At 43.2% G+C, this 19,741-nt stretch overlaps 1 protein-coding gene across 2 annotated transcripts in view; it reads left to right on the top strand.

Moving 5' to 3' along the window:
• Positions 1 to 11,335, top strand: part of LOC108517501 (sushi domain-containing protein 1) — a 74,334-nt gene extending 62,999 nt beyond the window's left edge. Inside the window, exons 9-11 of one of the 2 annotated variants that reach the window (XM_017855477.1) lie at positions 259 to 298; positions 10,161 to 10,254; positions 10,628 to 11,335. In XM_017855477.1, coding sequence (XP_017710966.1) covers positions 259 to 298; positions 10,161 to 10,254; position 10,628 — 135 coding nt within the window. In that variant the 3' untranslated portion in view covers positions 10,629 to 11,335. The remainder of the gene's footprint in view (positions 1 to 258; positions 299 to 10,160; positions 10,255 to 10,627) is intronic. The other variant, XM_017855479.1, reaches the window with a different exon arrangement.
• Positions 11,336 to 19,741: the final 8,406 nt, after the last annotated feature.

The raw sequence follows: 19,741 nt of genomic DNA, 5'->3' as shown, positions 1-19,741 counted from the left end.
TCATGTGTGCGTTCCAAGACCTATTGGAAACCTATAGAAGTGATCTGTAGGGTCACTTATGTCCATGCAACCCACGCCGGTCCCTTGAACACTTAGTGATATCACAAGACATTAGAGCTAGATTGGACTTTAAATGTCTAGTTCAAATTAAGAGATTGAAAAAGCTGAAACTCAGAGGGCTTCAGCCTCCAAACTATGTTATTTAAACTAACACTGTGTGCCACCTAGTTAAATGCATTGCTATGTTTTCCTTTATAGGTGAGAAGACACTCCTGTGCAGTTTGGGCTCAGGTGAAAGGTAAAATTATTTTCTGCCTATGAAAGCTGTTCTTATTTCTTTTCTGCAGCATCAAGTTCATATTGATGAGATCTGTTTATAAAATTGTCACTGGTGACCAGAACCCAATTCATACTACTTTAAGCAAAAAGCTTCATAGCTGAAAAAAATGGGAAGAGGGTGAGTGGATGGGAGCTTATAGAATTAGACAAAGAGCTACCCCACCAAGGCTCCAGGAACTGGGACTGGGGACTCAACGCAGTGAGTGGGACTTCTCTTTCTTTCTCTTGTTTCAGTTCTCTGTTTCTAAGTGTGACTTAGCTTCATTTTCTTCTGCTGTAAGACATGTGAGAGGGAGGGATGGCAAGCTCCCCCAGCTTACCAATTTCACTGGGAAAACATAGCTTTTCAATTCAGGGAAAGATTCTTTCCTCCTAGTTTAAGTGATTGTTGGATGAATCACTGTTAATAGGAGATGGGCTAGGATGATTGGCCTCTGTTGGGTTGTATGTCTACTCGTGGCTGGTTGGAGGCAGAGCAGTGTGAACAATAGGTCCACTAGGTTTGCACTGAAAGGGAGACAAAATCCCTATCAAGAAATGGGGCATAGGAAAAGATGCCAAAAAGCCAATACAAGAGCTACAACAGTCCACTACCATTCGGCTGTGTAGCTTGTGCACATACACATATAATGTTAAGAAAAACTGTAATCCCAGCACTTTGGGAGGCCGAGGCAGGTGAATCACCTGAGGTCGAAAGTTCGAGACCAGCCTGACCAACATGGAGAAACCCTGTCTCTACTAAAAATACAAAATCAGCTAGGCATGGTGGCACATGCTTGTAATCTCAGCTGCTCGGGAGGCTGAGGCAGGAGAATCACTTGAACTCGGGAGGCAAAGGTTGCAGTGAGCTGAGATCGCACCATTGCACTCCAGCCTGGGCACCAAGAGCAAAACTCCATCTCAACAACAACAACAACAACAACAACAACAACAAAAGAAGAAAAACATCTTCCCTTAACAAAATGGAACTATCCTATGTATGATCCCACATGGAACCCTAGTGGAAGACAACTCAAAGCTGGGTCTGTTACTGCATCCAGCTTCAAGACCAGGAATCCTGGGGATAGCATCTTCCTCTTGATCAAGTCCAGATGTGTTTCTTGTGCTCTATTAAGTAATCTATAACTAAATGGCAAATTTAACCAATCTCAAACCATAGTACATAATATGAGAGGGAAAACTGAATAGCACAATAAATACTCTCATTTAGAAAGAAGGAAAAGATAAAGCAATGTACAGTGGTCAGGGGCCCTGTAGCAATGATCACCTCTTGCTGGACAGGACAAGCAAGCATCCCCTGCCCTGGCAGCAGAATGGGTCACTTGGGTGGTCAGTTTGGGTCTGCCTGATGGGAACTCTTGTCCATTTCCTCCAAAGCCTTTCCTTAGAGACGCAGTGGGAACATCTCTACTGAGTGCTGTACAGCTTAAACCTTCTTTGTCTTGGAAGAGTTATCCAGGCGGGGAAATTGCCTTAGGGTTTGAGCAATCACTGGTCTTTGTTTTCCAGGCTTGGGATTTCCCTGGCAGTACAGTACATTTCTTTAAAACCAACAGGCAGCCAGCCAGTGGATTTGATTCCCAGGAATTCCATTAGTTTGTAGCTAATAGCAGAAATCTTGTTGAGTTTATGACCTTGGAATCTGGACCTTTTCCCTGTGGTTTGTGGGTCCTAGCAACAGGCTGTGAAATTCTGCCCTTAGCCCACAGTATCAGTTTAACCCTTTGCCTCCTCTCCCCTGCCTCAAAGCAGCATAAAACAACCAACTGGCATGGTGAGGAAATGCCGGTATGAACTTACTTCCCTAAGGATTCCAGTGGACAGCACTTTCTAATGGGGAATTTTTTATCCTGGCAGTAGAGAATACTGTGCAGGAAATATTTGGGAGGGGCCTGGGGAATTAGGCCTCCTCCATTTGTCTGCTTCTCTCCTGATCTTTTTTTTTTTTTGAGAAGGAGTCTCGCTCTGTCACCCAGGCTGGAGTGCAGTGGCCAGATCTCAGCTCACTGCAAACTCCGCCTCCCAGGTTTACGCCATTCTCCTGCCTCAGCCTCCCGAGTAGCTGGGACTACAGGCGCCCGCCACCTCGCCTGGCTAGTTTTTTGTATTTTTTAGTAGAGACAGGGTTTCACCGTGTTAGCCAGGATGGTCTCGATCTCCTGACCTCATGATCCGCCCGCCTCGGCCTCCCAAAGTGCTGGGATTACAGGCTTGAGCCACCGCGCCCGGCCTTCTCTCCTGATCTTATTTTCATCTTTTAACCTCTGCTGAAACCAACTGCAACAAGGGTAGAGTTTTCAGCAGGGTGCAAGGCAAGTTACCTGACTGTCAGCCATCTTGGATTGCTGATGACCAGGCAGTGAGGGCCTCTCTTGGCAAAGATGGGTTCTGTACTGTTTCTGTGTGCAGATGGGCCAAGCTCCCTTTACTTGTAGGACTTTAATGAAGGCCACGAGAAACAGCCACACATTCCAACAGTCATAAGTGTCTTTTTTTGCCAGTCCATCCCCTGAAGCTCTAGGATTGGGCATGGCATTCTCATAAGGAAAAGAGATGGTTTTATCAGAATAATTAGGATGACAAAGCTTCCAGACACAGAATAATAGCTTCCAGAGTCCACTCTATTCAGCAGCTGTTTGCTATGCTTGGAAAACATTCAAACTGGGTAGAAGAAATCGCCAAAGAGCTGGCTGCAGTCATTCTGCTATGATTAAATTAACAGGGAGGATTTTGCTTTGAAAATATCTAAGTGGCTTTGGCAGTGCCCTGATCTCCCCTCAGCTTAAGAACCAATATTGAAGGAGAGTTTGAGCCTTTGAAATTAAACCACCGGACATCTCTGGAAGATAATAGGAAAAACACTGTTCTGTGGAAATTCTGAAGGCAGTTCTAGCACATATTTAATCTATGTATAACATTTACCTGTGTTGTGCACCCATCTTGGGCAATCTACTTTTTCAAAAAAGTTTGGAGACTGCCATTTCCGAAAGTAATTTGCAGAGAACTGAGATCTAAATTAGTCCTGAAATGGTGCCAGTTCACTTGTGCCAAGCCTCACCCCCGTTCTGGCCTTTGCCCAGTGACAAATTATGCTATTTACCTTTTGCATATTGCCCCCAGAAGAGCTTTGTAAAGATTACCAGGAAACCAGCAGTCCGTCTGATGGAAGATGCAGAGGGCTGGGCTTATTTGCCTGAGCTCCTGCTACTAATCAGCCAAGTGTCTTTGAAATGATATTTAACTTGGCCAGTTCTCAATCGTCCTCTCTCTGGGATCTCTGAGATCCTTTCCAGCCACAGAGTACTATGAGTCTGTGATTTCTTGAGTCACAAAGCAAGGTCATTTGATATATGTGAGGTGATAATAAGCTGTAATCTTAGGGAACATTCTCCAGTCATAAGCACGAAACCTGTGAGTTATTCGTGACTACTCCCTTTTCTCTTTCAGCCCACATTTAGCACCTTGGGCATGCCTCTCTGATTTTCATTTCTGTGTTCACTCCCTGAGCATAGGCCTTCCTACCTGTAGTGGGATGATGGGCAAATCCTCCTTCCTCATCTCCCATCACAAGAGTTCAGAATTTCCCTCTTCATTCCAGCCTACACACCACCAGCTGACTTGTTTCTAAACTGCAGAACTAATTTTGTTTCCTCTGCTTCCATGGTCCTCCATTATTTTTCAGTTTGGCTTCCAAGTCCTCTGTTTGCCACACACATACCCTTCTAATTGCATCTTTTATTCTTCTCCATTCAAACCAATGTTCCAGCTGTTTTCTGGCTATCACCCACACTTTCTCCTCTTAATAGCCTTGCTCATATAATTACTTGATGACTTCCATCTGGATTTCCCAATCACCTACCTGTGAATCTCCGCTTATCCCACCTGTTCTTCGAGATTAAAATCAAATGCCCTTTCCTCCCTGAAGCTTTAAAATTTTTTTCAACAGGGCAGAATCTGCCCCTCTTCAGCTATTCTGCTATATTTTAGAGCAATGGGTGTGTACTTGTTTTGTCTTCTACTACTAGATTTTACACCCTTGATGGGCATTTGAAGAGCAGGAACAGAGCCTTGCCTGCATTAGGTGTTCAATCAGAATGCATTGAATTGGGCTGAATGATTTATGAGGAACCAGCAGTTACTTTTATGGGAAATGAAGCATAGTAGGTGCAATACTTATCAAATAAGCCAGAGAAGACTTACATCAAGATATAAACCTAATGTGTATGTATACATATGTATTTGCTATATATGTACATATATGTGTGTGTGTGTACATATATGTACATATATACATGCACACAATCATTTTAAACCTTTATAGTTGTGATGGGAAGAATTCTAATATGGTTCCCAAATTCCTGGTCTTTGGTATCCATATACCTTCTCTCAGTTATTCACTCAAAGACTGTTCTAGGTATTGCTGGGAAGGGATTTTGGAGATGTAATTAAACTCCCAAATAGGGAGATTATCCAGATAGGCCTTACCTAATCACAGGAGCCCTTTAAATCTGGATCTAGAGGTCAGAGATAGGGGAAGTTGGAGAGTCAAAGAATGAGATGGATTTGACATAGGGAAATTCTCCTGCCAGCTTGAAGATGGAGGGGTCCACTTGGCAAGGAGTGTAGCTTAACAGAAGGAGCTGAGCAAGGCCTGGCTGCAGCTGGTAAGAAAACAGGGACCCTAGTCCTACAACTGCAAGTGTCTTAGTCTGTTTTGTGTTGCTATAACAGAATACTGGAGGCTGGGTAACTTATTAAGAAAAGAGATTTCTTTAGCTCATGAGTCTGTAGGCTGGGAAGTTCAAGAGCATAGTGCTGCATCTGGCCTGCTTCTGGTGAGGGCTGCATGCTCATCAGAACAATGGCAGAGAAGTGGAAAAGCCAGCAGGTATATACAAAGAGATCACATGATGACACAGGAAGCAAGAAAGAGTATAGGAAGTTGACTCTATTTTTTTTTAATCGAGATGGAGTCTTGCTCTGTTGCCCAGGCTGGAATGCAGTGGCGCAATCTCAGCTCACTGCAAGCTCCACCTCCCAGGTTCACGCCATTCTCCTGCCTCAGCCTCCCGAGTAGCTGGGACTACAGGCGCCCACCACCATGCCCGGCTAATTTTTTGTATTTTTAGTAGAGACGGGGTTTTACCGTGTTAGCCAGGATGGTCTCGATCACCCAACCTCGTGTTCTGCCTGCCTCGGCCTCCCAAAGTGCTGGGATTACAGGCATGAGCCACTGTGCCTGGCCAACTCAATTTTATAACAACCAGCTCCCTGGTATTACAGTCCCTCCAGAGCAAGAACTCATTCACCTCTGAGAGAGGGCATTAATCTATGCATGAGGGCTCCAATCCCATGACCCAAACAGCTCCCACTAGGCCCCACCTCTTGACACCCTCACATTGAGGATTAAATTTCAAGTGAGTTTCAGAGGATATAAACTCAAACCATAGCAACCAGGAACTGAATTTGGCCAATAACCTGAATGAACTTGGAAGCAGATTCTTCTCCAGAGCCTTCAGAAGGAAGTGTAGTCCACCTGAGACCTTGATTCTAGCCTCATAAGGTCCTAATATGGTTTGGTTCTATGTCCCCACCCAAATCTCATGTCGAACTGTAATCCCCATGTATTGAAGGAGGGGCCTGGTGGAAGATGACTGAATCATGGGGATGGATTACCCCCTTGCTCTTCTCATGGTAGAGTTCTCATGAGATCTGGTTGTTTGAATGTGTGTAGCACTTCCCCCTTCACTCTCTCTCTCTCTCCTGCTCTGGCCATGTGAAGACTGTGCCTGCTTCCCCTTCACTTTCTGCCATGATTGTACATTTCTTGGGGCCTCCCTAGCCTTGGCTCCTGTACACCCTGTGGAACTATGAGTCAATTAAACCTCTTTTCTTTTAAATTACCCAGTCTCAGATAGTTCTTTATAGCAGTGTGAGAAGGGACTAATACAGGCCCTGAGCAGAGAACCAGCCACGATGTGTTTGAACTTACCGCCCACAGAATTCTGAGCTAATAAATGGGTTAAAGCTACCTAAGTTTATGGTCATTTGTTAAGCTGCAATAAAAATGGAATATAACAGTGTTGCTAATTTATCAAGCATTATTGATCTCTAAATTAGTTTTCCACTTTGATTTCCTTTGCCATCTTTTGCTCTGAATGGAATTCAAGTGAGAAGAACCTAGAATAGCAAAGATAAATTTAACACGGTAAATAGAAGTCACTGTGCTAATTATTATTATTATTATTATTATTATTATTATTTACCATTTGGAGAACAGAATTGGTGCTTTCAGGAAGTGAATATGCCCTTGTATATTCATGAAAAAATGTTCACACCCATGAGGAGGCCTCCAGCTGTCACAAAGTCTGAGAGTAGAAATAGGACCTTTCTAACTTCCTCTTCAGCATGTGATATTTCTATCAGGGAGGGGGTTAAAGATAAGTCTGGAAAGGCCCCATCCCTCCTCCTGAACGCTAGCTCTCTTGAGGGAGCCACCATAAAGAGAATGGTGAAGTTTAGTCCTAATGGGTTTACTTTCTCCAAGATTGAGTAACTGATCTGCCATATAACACATGATTCATTCACTTGGGTTTGTAAAAATACATTCTACAAGTGATTCAGAAGAAAAATAAACATGGTTCTCTGGCCTGAGACCATGGAAAGGTAGGGTAACCAAAGGATGGTGAGGCTATAAAAAATACAATTCAAATTTGCCAGTTGTAAATTTTCTTAGTAAGGAATTAATCAGGAAATCTCTAAAGAAGCTTATGTGGCAACACTTGTGAGCACTCTTGATTAGATTGACTCAGATTTTCAGAGTATATATGCAAAGTAGACAAAAAGACATATAACCAGGAACTGGTCTACCAGCAAGAATCATTCCTGGAGCCAAACCCAAATTGTGCTATGCAGAAGAAATAAAGATTGTTTTCCAATACTGTGTCTAGAGTAAGGAATAGTTGCACCCAGGTGGATCCTGCTGGTGGATGGTCAAGAGAAAGTCAGCTTCCTTAACTCCTCCTTAGCTTCTGTCCTCTTGGTTTGCGAGGGGATGGTTAGAAGAAAGAAAAGAGCTCACTGCCCTACATAGGTTCAAGTCTTCCAACACGGATGAAGCATATTCTGGCAGGTTCATACAATTTTCACATGAGATGGATAAGCCATTGCAAATGATCTTTGATAAATCTTGAAGAAAATGGAGAGATGTAAGAGGACTAGAGATGAGCAAAGAACAAGGAATTTTGCACAAAGGAAGAGCCACCAGAAGTGTAGATGATGGTAACTTGAAGTCAAGGCAAGGCAAGGTCTTCAAGTGATGGCTTGTGTATCCCTGGCAAAAAAAAACAGCAGTTCCCAGGAGTCAGGAGCTTTAAGAGCAGATTAGGTCAGATTGCTTTCCATTTCTTCTTGCACAGAGTCAGTAATTGGTCAGGGAAATATGGCACGCATAATGTATTTTGGCTTCAACAAACAATAATGTCCTTGTGGACAATGTGGGAACATGAGGGCTGTATGTGGGCTTAGAAACAAGCTGAATCACTATGCACAGTTGATATCAACTCATTAACAATTATTAATGAGATGAACTCAAACCCAAGAATATGCATGATATGGATCTCTGTCCACAGTCATCTTCAGTTCAACATATTCATCAATCAGTGATTAAAATATATAGAGGGTAAAAGTGTAGAGGAAAAAATACACAGAAAAAAATTGATGAGAGATGTTGGAAGGAATACTGGGTAGATTGGATGAAATACCAGTGCAGGAAAGTACCAGCTCCCCCGTCCATCTCCAGAATTGTATTTTCTCTTAAAAACAAAACAAAACAAATCTAGTTAATTAGTCCACCAAGATGGCATTTTAAAAAATGTTTCTGAGTGATGCACAAAGATGGCATCTTAATGCCTTAATTTGCATTTTTATTACTTGTAAGAGAGCATTTGATCAAAGTTTTATTGATCATCTGTAATCATGTTTTACATGTGATTTACCTTTTCATAGAATTTGTTCATTTTGCTATTGAGGTATGTGTTTATTAATCTGTAACACTCTCTATATGTTAACTTCTTGCCCATTATTCTAGATATTTTACCCAGTTTGCCATTTGCCTTCTAATCTTGCTTCTGGTAGTTTTTGGTATAAGAAGTGCAAGCTTTTCAAAATGGTTAAATCTCTCATTCTCTTAAGGTTTCTGTGTTAACAAATAGGCTTAGAAATCTCTTACCCCCTTTAATATTAGGTAAACATTCACTAACATTTCCTAATCCTTTTAGGTTTCAATTTAAGTCTGTAATCCATCCGGATTTTATTTTGGTATACGGTATAAGCTCTAGTGATCAAAATTATTTGATTCTAAATGGTGAGCCAATTTCCTCAGCACTGGTTATGAATAATTTATCATTTCCCCAATGATCTGAAACAGTATCAAAACAACAAAAACAACAATAATTAACAAGAGCTGACATTTGCTTATTGCTTATTCTGTGCCAGGCACTGTTTCAACCTGTACTAACTCACTGATTTCTCGCACTACCTAGAGGTGGGTAGTATTGCTATCATTCCCATATTATTACAGCATCCCTCAGTGTGGGGACTGAGGCACAGAATGGATGAATAACTTGCACAAAGTCACACAGGCAGTGGTGGTGTTCAGATAAAGACTTGGACATCTGACTCCAGTATTCAATCTTTGAAAGCATTTGATATACTTGGATTTGGTTCTAGGTTATTTTGTTCCAATGTATTCATTCCTATTCTAATACTGCACTGTTTCACTATCTTGCAATTCAAGTCACTCTCCTAACATTTTTTTCTTTACTAATTCTTCACTTAATCACTGTTTCTCCTTCCATTTTATAATCTAGCTTCTTGGCTGGGCGTGGTGGCTCATGCCTATAATTCTAGCACTTTGGGAGGCCAAGGCGGGCAGATCACCTGAGGTCAAGGGTTCGAGACCAGCCTGGCCAACATGGTGAAGCCGTGTCTCTAATAAAATACAAAACTAGCCAGGCGTGGTGGAGTACGCCTTGTAGTCCCAGCTACTAGGGAGACTGGGGCAGGAGAATCACTTGAATCTGGGAGGTGGAGGTTGCAGTGAGCCAAGATCATGCCACTGCTCTCCAATCTGGGTGACAGAGCAAGACTCTGTCTCAAAAAATAATGTGCAACTCAACTGTGAGTGTTTTTTAGTTTACAATTGGGGATCTCCCTGGAGTTGGCATGTGATGGTCCCCAAATAGAAAGTATGCCTTTCAAAGTACTTTCACATCAATTTTCTTATTTTATCCTCTCAGTAAACCTGCTGAGCAGAGCAGGGAGGTATGATCCTTGTTGAGGTATAGAGAAAATGACAGGTGACTCAACAAAGGATATTCCTTTGCTATATCTGAACATCAGGGCTATCACTTTTGGAACCCAAATTCAAATAGTATCATAATGACTTGCCCCTCCATGCAAAAGAAAACAGCCCATAAAAATCTATCACGTGTAATTGACTTGGGAAAGGATGAACAAAAAATGTAACATGTTGCGTAGTATTTGTATGCTCAACAAGATCAGCTTTTTCTTCCTTGTAACTTTAACATGGTCTGGCTTTACACTTCCTTTGCAGAAATACCCTGTAACTGTAATTTCCTGAGGCTGCATATCCACAGGGCCAACTCAGGGGACACACAGGCACGCTGGGCATTCTTGGGATTCTTTGTTAAATGGGGCCAAGCTCTGGGTTAAAATGGATTGAGCACAGTGGGGTGTGTGCCTCCTGGGAGGCGGTGATACCCTGCACTCTGGGCTAAGCATGTGGTTTTGTCCCACAGATTCGTCACTCACACTGCTACAGATGGCGGGTGTTGGACTGGGCTCCATGGCTGTTGTGGTCATTCTTACATTCCTCTCCTTCTCAGCAGTGTGGTATGTGAGCCTGTCATTTTTGAGAAATGAGTGGAATGGAGGGAAGGATGGGTCAGAGTCATGAAGAACAGCTGGGGATAAGGGGAGTCAAAGGGAGTGTGGGTGGAGATTGTCCTTGGCTCAGCAGAGCACACTCAGCGGTGAAAGGCATGACTAACCCTGTACCTCCAGGTAGCATGGGGGATGCTTTCCCAGGAAAAGAGCAGGACCAGTGATGGCTGCCCTAGCCACACACAGAGTGGTGGCTGAGCTTCCGTGCTGCTCCCCCTTGCCTCCTCCCATGGGTGTGCGTGTGAACTGTGCATAGAGACGCACAGTGGAAAACCAAAGTGTGTTCATATTTGTCTCTTTTCTTTTCCTCCTTTGTGTCTAGATGGCAGATGGACACTGAGTGGGGAGGATGCACTGCTGCTGGGGCAGGTGTTCTGGCAGCTTCTCAGGTGCCCACACAGAGGCCCCGTCTGACTTCCGTCCAGGGAGCATGTGGGCCTGCAACTTTCTCCATTCCCAGCTCTGCCCCCTTCCTGGATTCAAGATGGCAGCTATCCCTGTGGAGTCCCCCAAAAGGAGACAACTCAGGAATTCTGAGTCTTCCCTGCTACAGGACCAGTTCTGTGCAATGAACTTGAGACTCCTGATGTACAGTGTGATATTGACCAAAGGCTACAGATCTGTGAATCTTGGCTGGGACTTCCTCTGAGTGATGCTTGAGGGTCAGCTCCTCCAGACATTGACTGCAAGAAAATCTCTGCAACCTGCTATCTAAGCATCTCTGTTAATTCATTCAGAATCCATTTTTTACAATATGCAGTGAGATAGGCTTAAGTTTGGGCTAGAGTTTGACTTTATGAAGGAGGTCATTGAAAAAGAGAACAATGATGTAGGCAAACGTTTCAAGCACTTTAGAAACAGTACTTTTCCTACAATTAGTTGATATACTAATGAGAAACTATACTAGCCTGGCCATGCCAATAAGTTTCCTGCTGTGTCTGTTAGGCAGCATTGCTTTGATACAATTCTTATTGTCCTATATATTCAAAAGTAATGTCTACATTCCAGTAAAAATATCCTGTAATTAAAATTGTTCTTCCCTTGGTTAATTTTTTGTTACTAAGCATCTTCCAAAAATGCTCTTTGCTCCCTGTTAGAAACTGAGATTTGGCCTACTCTGAATATGCTGAGTTGACAGATGGAGTCTATTTGATTTTACTTTTAAATCCTGAATTGACATTCTTTCCTTTTTTTTTTTTTTTGAGATGGGCTCTCACTCTGTTGCCTAGGCTGGAGTGAAGTGGCACGATCTTGGCTCACTGCAACCTCTGCCTCTCAGGTTCAAGTGATTCTCCTGCCTCAGCCTCCCAAGTAGCTGGGATTAACGGGGCCCCCCACCATGCCTAGCTAATTTTTGTATTTTTAGTAGAGACAGGGTTTCACCATGTTGGCCAGGGTGGTTTCAAACTCCTGGTCTCAGTTGATTTGCCCACCTTGGCTTCCCAAAGTGCTGAGATTACAGGTGTGAGTCACGCGCCCGGCCCTAACGAACAACTTAACTCCAAGACTCAGTAAGAAATGAATGGGGAAGGAAAGACTGGCATCTCTCCTTCTCCCTTGCTTGCTAGGCCTAGAGAAGAAAACCATGGAGGAGGGGAGAGGGGGACGGTGATACTGCACAGACTCAAGATGCAGTTCTTAGCAAAAGGGGGCACCCTTTTGCAGTGGGCTGGTGTGTTCACCGGCTTGCTGAGTGTCAGTGAGGGATGACTCTGTGTGCCTTGGGCTTATGGGCAGATGAAGAGACAAGAGGAACAAGTAGAAATTGCCCACGTAGCTGTTCCACCCTAGGGCATCCAGAGTGTATCCACTCTAATAGGAAGAATTAGAGGGAGGGGAGTAATATCCTGACACTCAGGTGTTCAATGCCAGCTGTCAGCCCCTGGCCCCTGCCAGTATTAGGAATGATTCTCCTGTCCTCTGGGGTACTGCCCTCTGACGACAACTTAGGATCAACATTTAAAACCCTTTCTGCTCTCATCTTAGGTAAATTATAGACCAGAACAGGTCTATAATGGGGACAGGTCCCCATCCTAACCCCCAGAGACTGTTCTCTCAATAGATGAATAACAAATAGCTCTTAAGTTTTAATTTTTATGTGCAATAATGCAAACATACTATTTTTATAGCTCCTGAACTAAATTGGGTGTCAATACAAATTATTGTGGTTAGTGTAGGGCAGGGCCTCTGATGAGTAAGGCTCTTTCCTCAAAGCCCATCTTTGTCCAAAGACAGAATCTGAGCCTCCCCTTGACTTATTTTATTTTTTGCCAGTTTTGTAAATGCTGTATGCTTCCATACCACCCCCTTCCCTAATTTCCAGCTCTAGAATTAACTGCCAAAGATACAGTTGTCCACATGGAATGTAGCATAATTGTCATAGAAAGGAAGAAACCTCCCTTGCTTAGTATTAAAAGTTTCTGGTTAAAATAACTGACCAAATATTAAGTAAAACATCATCTTCTGGGTACAATGCAGAAAAGTAAAAGCAGTTCATATAAGATTACTAAACTTTGGGAGACCTTCAAGACTAGCCCTGGCAACATAGTGAGACCCCATCTCTGCAAAAAAAGTTTTAAAATTAGCTGGGCATGGTGGTATGCACCTGTAGTCCCAGCTACTCAGGAGGCTGAGGCAGGAGGATCACTTGAGCCCAGGAGTTTGAGGTTGCAGTGAGCCATGGTCACACCACTGCACTCCAGCCTGCGTGACAGTGTGAGATCCAAAAATATTTACTAAAATAGCAAAAATGTGAACTTTGGCATTTCCTCTAACTGCTGCAAATTATAACACAGAATTGCTCAGTGTTGATAATTCAATTGTGGGACCAAATCTTCTGGCTGCTCTAGTTCTCTTTTCTGCCATTTGAAAGCCCTTGAGCTAGCTATGGAACTATTCTTTGGACAGCCTTTTTGGTTCCCAGGAATGTCGGGTCTTTGAATTTCCAAACTACATATATATATACAGTATGTGTGTATGTATACCTGTCTTTTCACTGTAAAGCACCTGCACCCATCCCTTCTAGAAGGAGCCACAAACAACCGAGCAAATGGATGGAGGTTAATTAAGGGGAAGAGAAAATAGTCTGTTCTCTGACTCAAGACCTGAAGTTGCAGTGGGGCACGTAAGGTAAGACCAGAGCAGAAGTGATTATCTTGAAATTCCACTTTAGCTTGGAATAAAGTTAATATTTAAAGTGATTTTAAAGGAAATAAAAAAGAACCTTCAGTGCTTCCTTTTCATTGCTAATCTCACATTCTGATTTTCTAAACCTTCTGTTTTCCCATTCTGTTCTTCTAAGAGGAGCTCAATGGTCTCATAGAAGTCAATCAAATAGCATTGTAAGAACGTTTTACCTACCACATCCTTTGTTGGTTAGACTGAACCAACAAAGCAGTGCCTGCTTCTGGGGAGGGAGGGTATGGCCTTTTCTGTGCCCCAGTTTGTGGGAGGGTGAGCCAATGAAGCAAGTCAATTTAAAGGCAATATGTGCTCTTGTTTCAGAAAGAGTGAATCCTTTCGGTGGTGGGGGTGGAGTGTGTGTGTGGCGGGTGGGGGGATGGGGCATGCACATCTAGATCCATGCTTTTTGGGCTCAACTCAGGGTTACCAAAATAGAGTCAAACTCAACTCAGGATTACCCAAATGGAGTCAAATTGTGTGTGTGGTTTTGTAACATGATTCTTTCACTCATCAACATTTCCTGGCCACATTTTTCATGTCATTCATGACTGCATCATAAGTTTGTACCATACTTCATTTAACTAATACTCCGTTGTGCATTTAGAATATTTTCAGATGTTTATTGTCCTTATAAAAGTCTGTATGAAGGTATGCAACTATCACTTAGGCCACATTCCTGGAAGTAAATGGAATGGAAACTATGTACATTTTACAGTGCAGATTGCTGGAAGAGTTTTACGCAAAATTTATACAAAATTTATACTCTCACCAGCAGAAAGCCTCAGCGCCACTGAGTGCTGTTGTATTGTTCATCTTGATTAATCTGGTATGTGAAGAAGGATGTTTCAATCTTTTGCCTGCATCTCTCTGATTATTTTTGCTTGTTGATTGGCCAATTGTAATTCTGTCTTTGTGAGTTGTCTTTTTCTCAGTACTTGGCCTATTTGTCTTTGATTGATTTGAAAAGCTCTTTATATTGTAGTAATTTTAATTCCTGTCATGTATTTTGTAAACAATTTTCTAGTTTATACTTTCTAAAAATGATGACCTTTTTTTAACCTTGTTTGTATTATATTTTGCCACACAAAAATTTTAAATTTGTGTAGTCAAATTTATCAGTCTTTTCCCTTATGTTGGACCTTCTAATCTCAAGGTAGTAAATATAATCTAGCATTTTTTAAAAACATTTAAAAATTTTAGTCCATCTAAAATTTATTTTAGGATAGGGAGTGAGGCAGGGGAAGGTATCTTTTTAAATAAAAATCGTTGCTAAATGGTTGGCTAGTTGTCCTATTAATAGACATTGAGACCAGGAGCAGTGGCTCACACCTGTAATCCCAGCACTTTGGGAGGCTGAGGTGGGAGGATCACTTGAGGTCAGGAGTTTGAGACTAGCCTGGGCAACATGGCAACACCCCATATTTACAAAAAATAAGAATTAGCAGGGGCCAGGCGCAGTGGGTCACACCTGTAATCCTTGGGAGGTCAAGGCGGGTGGATCACTTGAGGCCAGGTGTTCAAGACCAGCTTGGCCAACATGGTGAAACCCTGTCTTTACTAAAAATACAAAAATTAGCCAGGTGTGGTGGTGCACACTTGTAGTCCTACCTACTTGGGAGGCCAAAGCAGGAGGATCCCTTGAACAGGGAAGGGTGAGGCTGCAGTGAGATGTGGTCATACCACTGCACTCCGGCTGGGTGAGAGAACAAGACTCTGTTTCAAAAAAAAAAAAAGGCCTTCACTGTTTTTTGCATTAGTGATTTGAAATCATATACTGAATCATATACTAAAGTCTATTTCTGAACTTCCTCTTTTGTTTCACTGATCTATTTCTGTGCCAACACCACCTACTGTAACTTTAAAATAGGTTTTTGTTTATACTAAGTAAAAAATTTTTTCCATTTTTTTTTTTTTAATTTTTTTTTTTTTTTTTTTTTTGAGACAAGATCTCACTCTATCACTCTGTTGCTCAGGCTGGAGTGCAGTGGCACGATCTCAGCTCACTGTAACCTCTGCCTCTCTGCTTCAAGCGATTCTCCCACCTCATCCTCCCGAGTAACTGGGAACTACAGATGCGTGTCACCATACCCGGCTAATCTTTGTATTTTTAGTAGAGAGGGGTGTGTCACCATGTTGGCCAGGCTGGTCTCGAACTCGTGACCTCAAGTGATCCACCCGCCCCCGCCTCCCAAAGTGCTGGGATTACTGGCGTGAGCCACTGAGGCTGGCCTGAGTATTCTAGTTTGTAACTTACAAGGTCATTTATATGTATACGTTGTTGTGCTTGTCTAGCTATTTTATATTTTGTTATTCTGAACTCTTGGCCTCTATCTCAGCTCCAGCCCCTGAAAGCACAGGAGTGCTTTTTTGCTCTGCCAGTCTGCCTTTTTTGGGAAATCACATCAAGATGGCTCCTCCAGCACAATTACTTCCTAGAGTGTCTGCTTGACCCATGGAAACTCACAGATTTTTGGCATGCCAAACAGAGGATTATCCTGCCGTCACTGCTGGCTCCAGTCACAGACTTCAGTTTTCTTTCTTTTTTTTGAGACAGAGTCTCGCTCTGTCGCCCAGGCTGGAGTGCAGTGGCCGGATCTCAGCTCACTGCAAGCTCCGCCTCCCGGGTTTAGGCCATTCTCCTGCCTCAGCCTCCCGAGTAGCTGGGACTACAGGCACCCGCCACCTCGCCCGGCTAGTTTTTTGTATTTTTTAGTAGAGACGGGGTTTCACCGTATTAGCCAGGATGATCTCGATCTCCTGACCTCATGATCCGCCCGTCTCGGCCTCCCAAAGTGCTGGGATTACAGGCTTGAGCCACCACGCCCGGCCCAGACTTCAGTTTTCTTACCTGTTAGAGCCTTTGTCCTCTGACTGGTGGAAATGGAACTTACTTCTTTTTGTTTTGCCCTGCCACTAGGCTGGCAGCCTCCACTTCTTGACCCTTGGGTTTCTTATTCTTGGAATCAGATAGGAGGCCCTGTGTCTTCTGTTGCTGTAGAGAACACAAGTCATATTCTCTGAGTGGAGATCTTTTTGAAGCTCCTCTTTCCAGGCTTGTACTGAGGGACCTCCAGACCCTCTACTACGTGGTGTCAAAGCTTCCAAGAGCCGTCACATGCTGGGTCTGTCAATTGACTTTCTCACCTTTGACCAGATGCATTCACTGGAGCAGCACAGAGATTTGGGGGAGTGAAAGGGCACCGTTTCTTTGGGTCCATGGGCGTGCATCCCATCCCCTAGCCTTGGGGTTAGCAGGATTCAGAATTTATGAGCTTGGTCTGCAAAAGTCTACCTCTGCCAGATGGGGGAGAACCTAGTGTGTGGACCTGAAGGGTTAGCTCTGTGCTTTAGTCCCTGGGAGCGGCCATCTTGAGTCTTGGCGGGCTTGGCAAGTAAGGAGACATTGACCAGATTCAAAGCTTCCAGAGGTGGTGAAAACTCCAGGGACCAGTAATGGAGAGCACAAAGGTCCTTCTTAGCCCCCATGACCCTTCCAAGCCAAGAACTTGGCAGTAGCTGTGAGTAGCAGAGATAGGCAGAGGAGGTGAGGGGCACCTATAGCTCTTAGCCATGAGTTATGACTCCCTCCATCCAAGGGAGACCCAAGAACATGAAAGGGGGCTCAGTTCCAAGGATCAGAGGGAACTTGGGTTGTTTTGGGATAATGACTGTGGCTTGGGGTGTCACGGAGATGAACAACAGAATTGGTGTGCAACAGATGAGCTCCAGTACCCTTGATGGTTTGCATGGGTTTTACTCTGCTGATGATGGTCAGGGACAGTAGTGAGGCCTTCTACAATGCTGCCTTCTGCCTAAACACAGGCGGCTCCCACAAAAGGGGAACTGTCGTTATGGAGCCTAGGAATGGATAGTCAGAGAGCAGCGGCTGGGCAGTGCAGCTCCTGCATTGGACAAGGTCCTGGCTAGAGAATGTCAATGTCCACACTGCACGTAGCCCTATGGAGGAGACGATGTAGGGGGCTGTCAGCCTTGAAGACTCTAGCCTAAGTACTCCACCACCACCCTGGCTGGGCTCCAAGGGCACAAATCAGCTTTTTGAATCTGACTTGGCTTCCTGTGATTTGCATTCATGAATATTCTTACTAGAGTTCTCATGGAAAAGGAATACACAACCATTCGGTCTGAATGTCAGTCTGAGTTTGGTGCCTCCAAAACAATTCTCTGGATTAGATGGAGTATGAAGAAACTTCACAAAGGCAAAAGGAGAGGTCCCCATCCTGATCCCCAGAGACTGCTTCTCAGAGTCTCCGTCTGTTCATCTCTGCTGTTAGCCACGTTCCTTTACTTTCCCTCATTTCTGTAGCCGCTCCTGTGGCTTCCTTTCTTTCAACCTGCAGGCTGCTGCTGCCCTGCCTTAGACCCTTGTAGGCTTCTGTAGAGATGCTACTCAGATGGGGGTGGAGCTAGATGCAGAACTGAAACCTACCTAGGAGATCTAGCTTGGAGAGCTTGTGAATCTTAGGAGTGCCAGGTGTGGAATGACTAAAACTTGTCACCGCATGAGATAAAAGAAATGAAAAGCCACTTCTGGAGGGAATGAGGCGGTCTGCCTTTATCGAAGAGATACATATTGTTGAACAGCTCTGGGCAGTTGATTGTGTGCCTGGGAGAGCTAACCATGTTTACTCTACACTTGACCTGTGATGGTCTGTATTGATTGTATCACACGCTTAGCTTTCTAAGGCTAATCGGGTCATTATCCTCAGTACCTGCCTGCAGCCAGGTTGCCAGCTGGCCCTTGATTTCCCACCCAACTCGTTCAGTTTGCCCTCAATCCTGGGGCTTCACTAATTTCCCAAAAAGATATGGTTGGTAACACCTGTAGTTTGCTGTTGCATGTTACCTGACTTTTGGGAAACTCAAATAAACACTTTTCAAACGCATTGACCAGTTTTACTCTATGACTTCTACTTTGCATAATCGCTAGCTTGGTCACGCATCATGCTGCTTTCTGGTAAGCTGAAAGGAAAATAAATGGTCTAAACTGAGCAACAAGAAAGCAAACTTCTTTTAAGCAGGTACTTTCCAAGTGAAATGAGAACAGGAGATTGGGTTCAGAAGAAAGGATGCCCAGCTAGATTGAACTTTCAAGTGTTTTCCAACTGGAAAACTCCAACGTTCTCTGATCTCAGAGAATTTCCAATCTAATTTCAAGGAAGTCCCTCAGGAGCCCCTTTGCAAGGGTGGTTATAGAGCCATTTACGTCTGCTTTAATAAAACCACTGCTTGTAAAGAAAGAAAACTTAATTTTCAGTCATCTGTAACACAAAAAAGTGAGGTTTGATGCACAGTAAAAGGAATCATTATTTAAGTTAGTCTGAGTTATACTGTATTTTGGAAATGTTCCACATTCAATATTTATGCCATGTACTCTAAAACCAAAGTATGTAGATTATAAAAAATTATTTCCAGAAATAAGCTTGCTGAATCACCACAGTTTTAATTTATTTATTTTAACTACTGGGTTCCTGAATGTTTTTGTCTGATTGGCCTATTTTCAGTTGCCCTGGGTCCACCCTTGAGCCCCTCTTTGAGCCTGTCACTTAGAGAAGTACAAGTACCTCCTGCTAAGAATAAAGCCTTGATCGCAGTTTCAGTGAATTATCAGGAAAGTGTGAGAATAAATGGGAATAAATGTCTAAACATTTGGGAAAAACTTGTTTGCAATAAATATGGTTAACAAAGAGTGAATAGGCTTACTACATAAAATTGTTACTCATCAATTAAAAAAAACTATATGATCCTCCTCCACGGGGAAAAATGATCAGATATTTCAAGTCCGCTGATATTTTTCTCTGGAAGTCAGACCTGTATACTTTGTCCTGCTTTATTGGCGTATAACTGACAAATAAAACTTTTATATATTTAAGGCATACAATATGATGATATGATACACCTATACACTGTGACATGATTGCCTCAATCAAGCTAATTAACACATCCATCACCTCACCTTTTTTGTGTGTGGTGAGAACACTTAGATTTACTCCTATAGCCCACTTCACATGTACATTATTAACTCTAGTCACCATGCTGCACATTAGCTCTCCGGAACTTATTCATCTTGTAACTGAAAGTTTGTACTCTTTGACCAACATTCCCCATTCCTTCCCAACCCGTAACTCTGGTAAGCACCCTTTCACTCTCTGTTTCTATGAGTTCACCTGTTTTGGTTCCGCCTACAAGTGAGATCATGCAGTATTTGCCTTTGCCTTACTGTGTCTGGCTTATT

The sequence above is a fragment of the Rhinopithecus bieti genome, unplaced genomic scaffold (assembly GCF_001698545.2).
Source record: "Rhinopithecus bieti isolate Rb0 unplaced genomic scaffold, ASM169854v2 scaffold_41649, whole genome shotgun sequence".
Classification (NCBI taxonomy): domain Eukaryota; kingdom Metazoa; phylum Chordata; class Mammalia; order Primates; family Cercopithecidae; genus Rhinopithecus; species Rhinopithecus bieti.
Note: the sequence above shows the minus strand (reverse complement) of the source record. Positions and strands in the feature narration are given on the sequence as shown.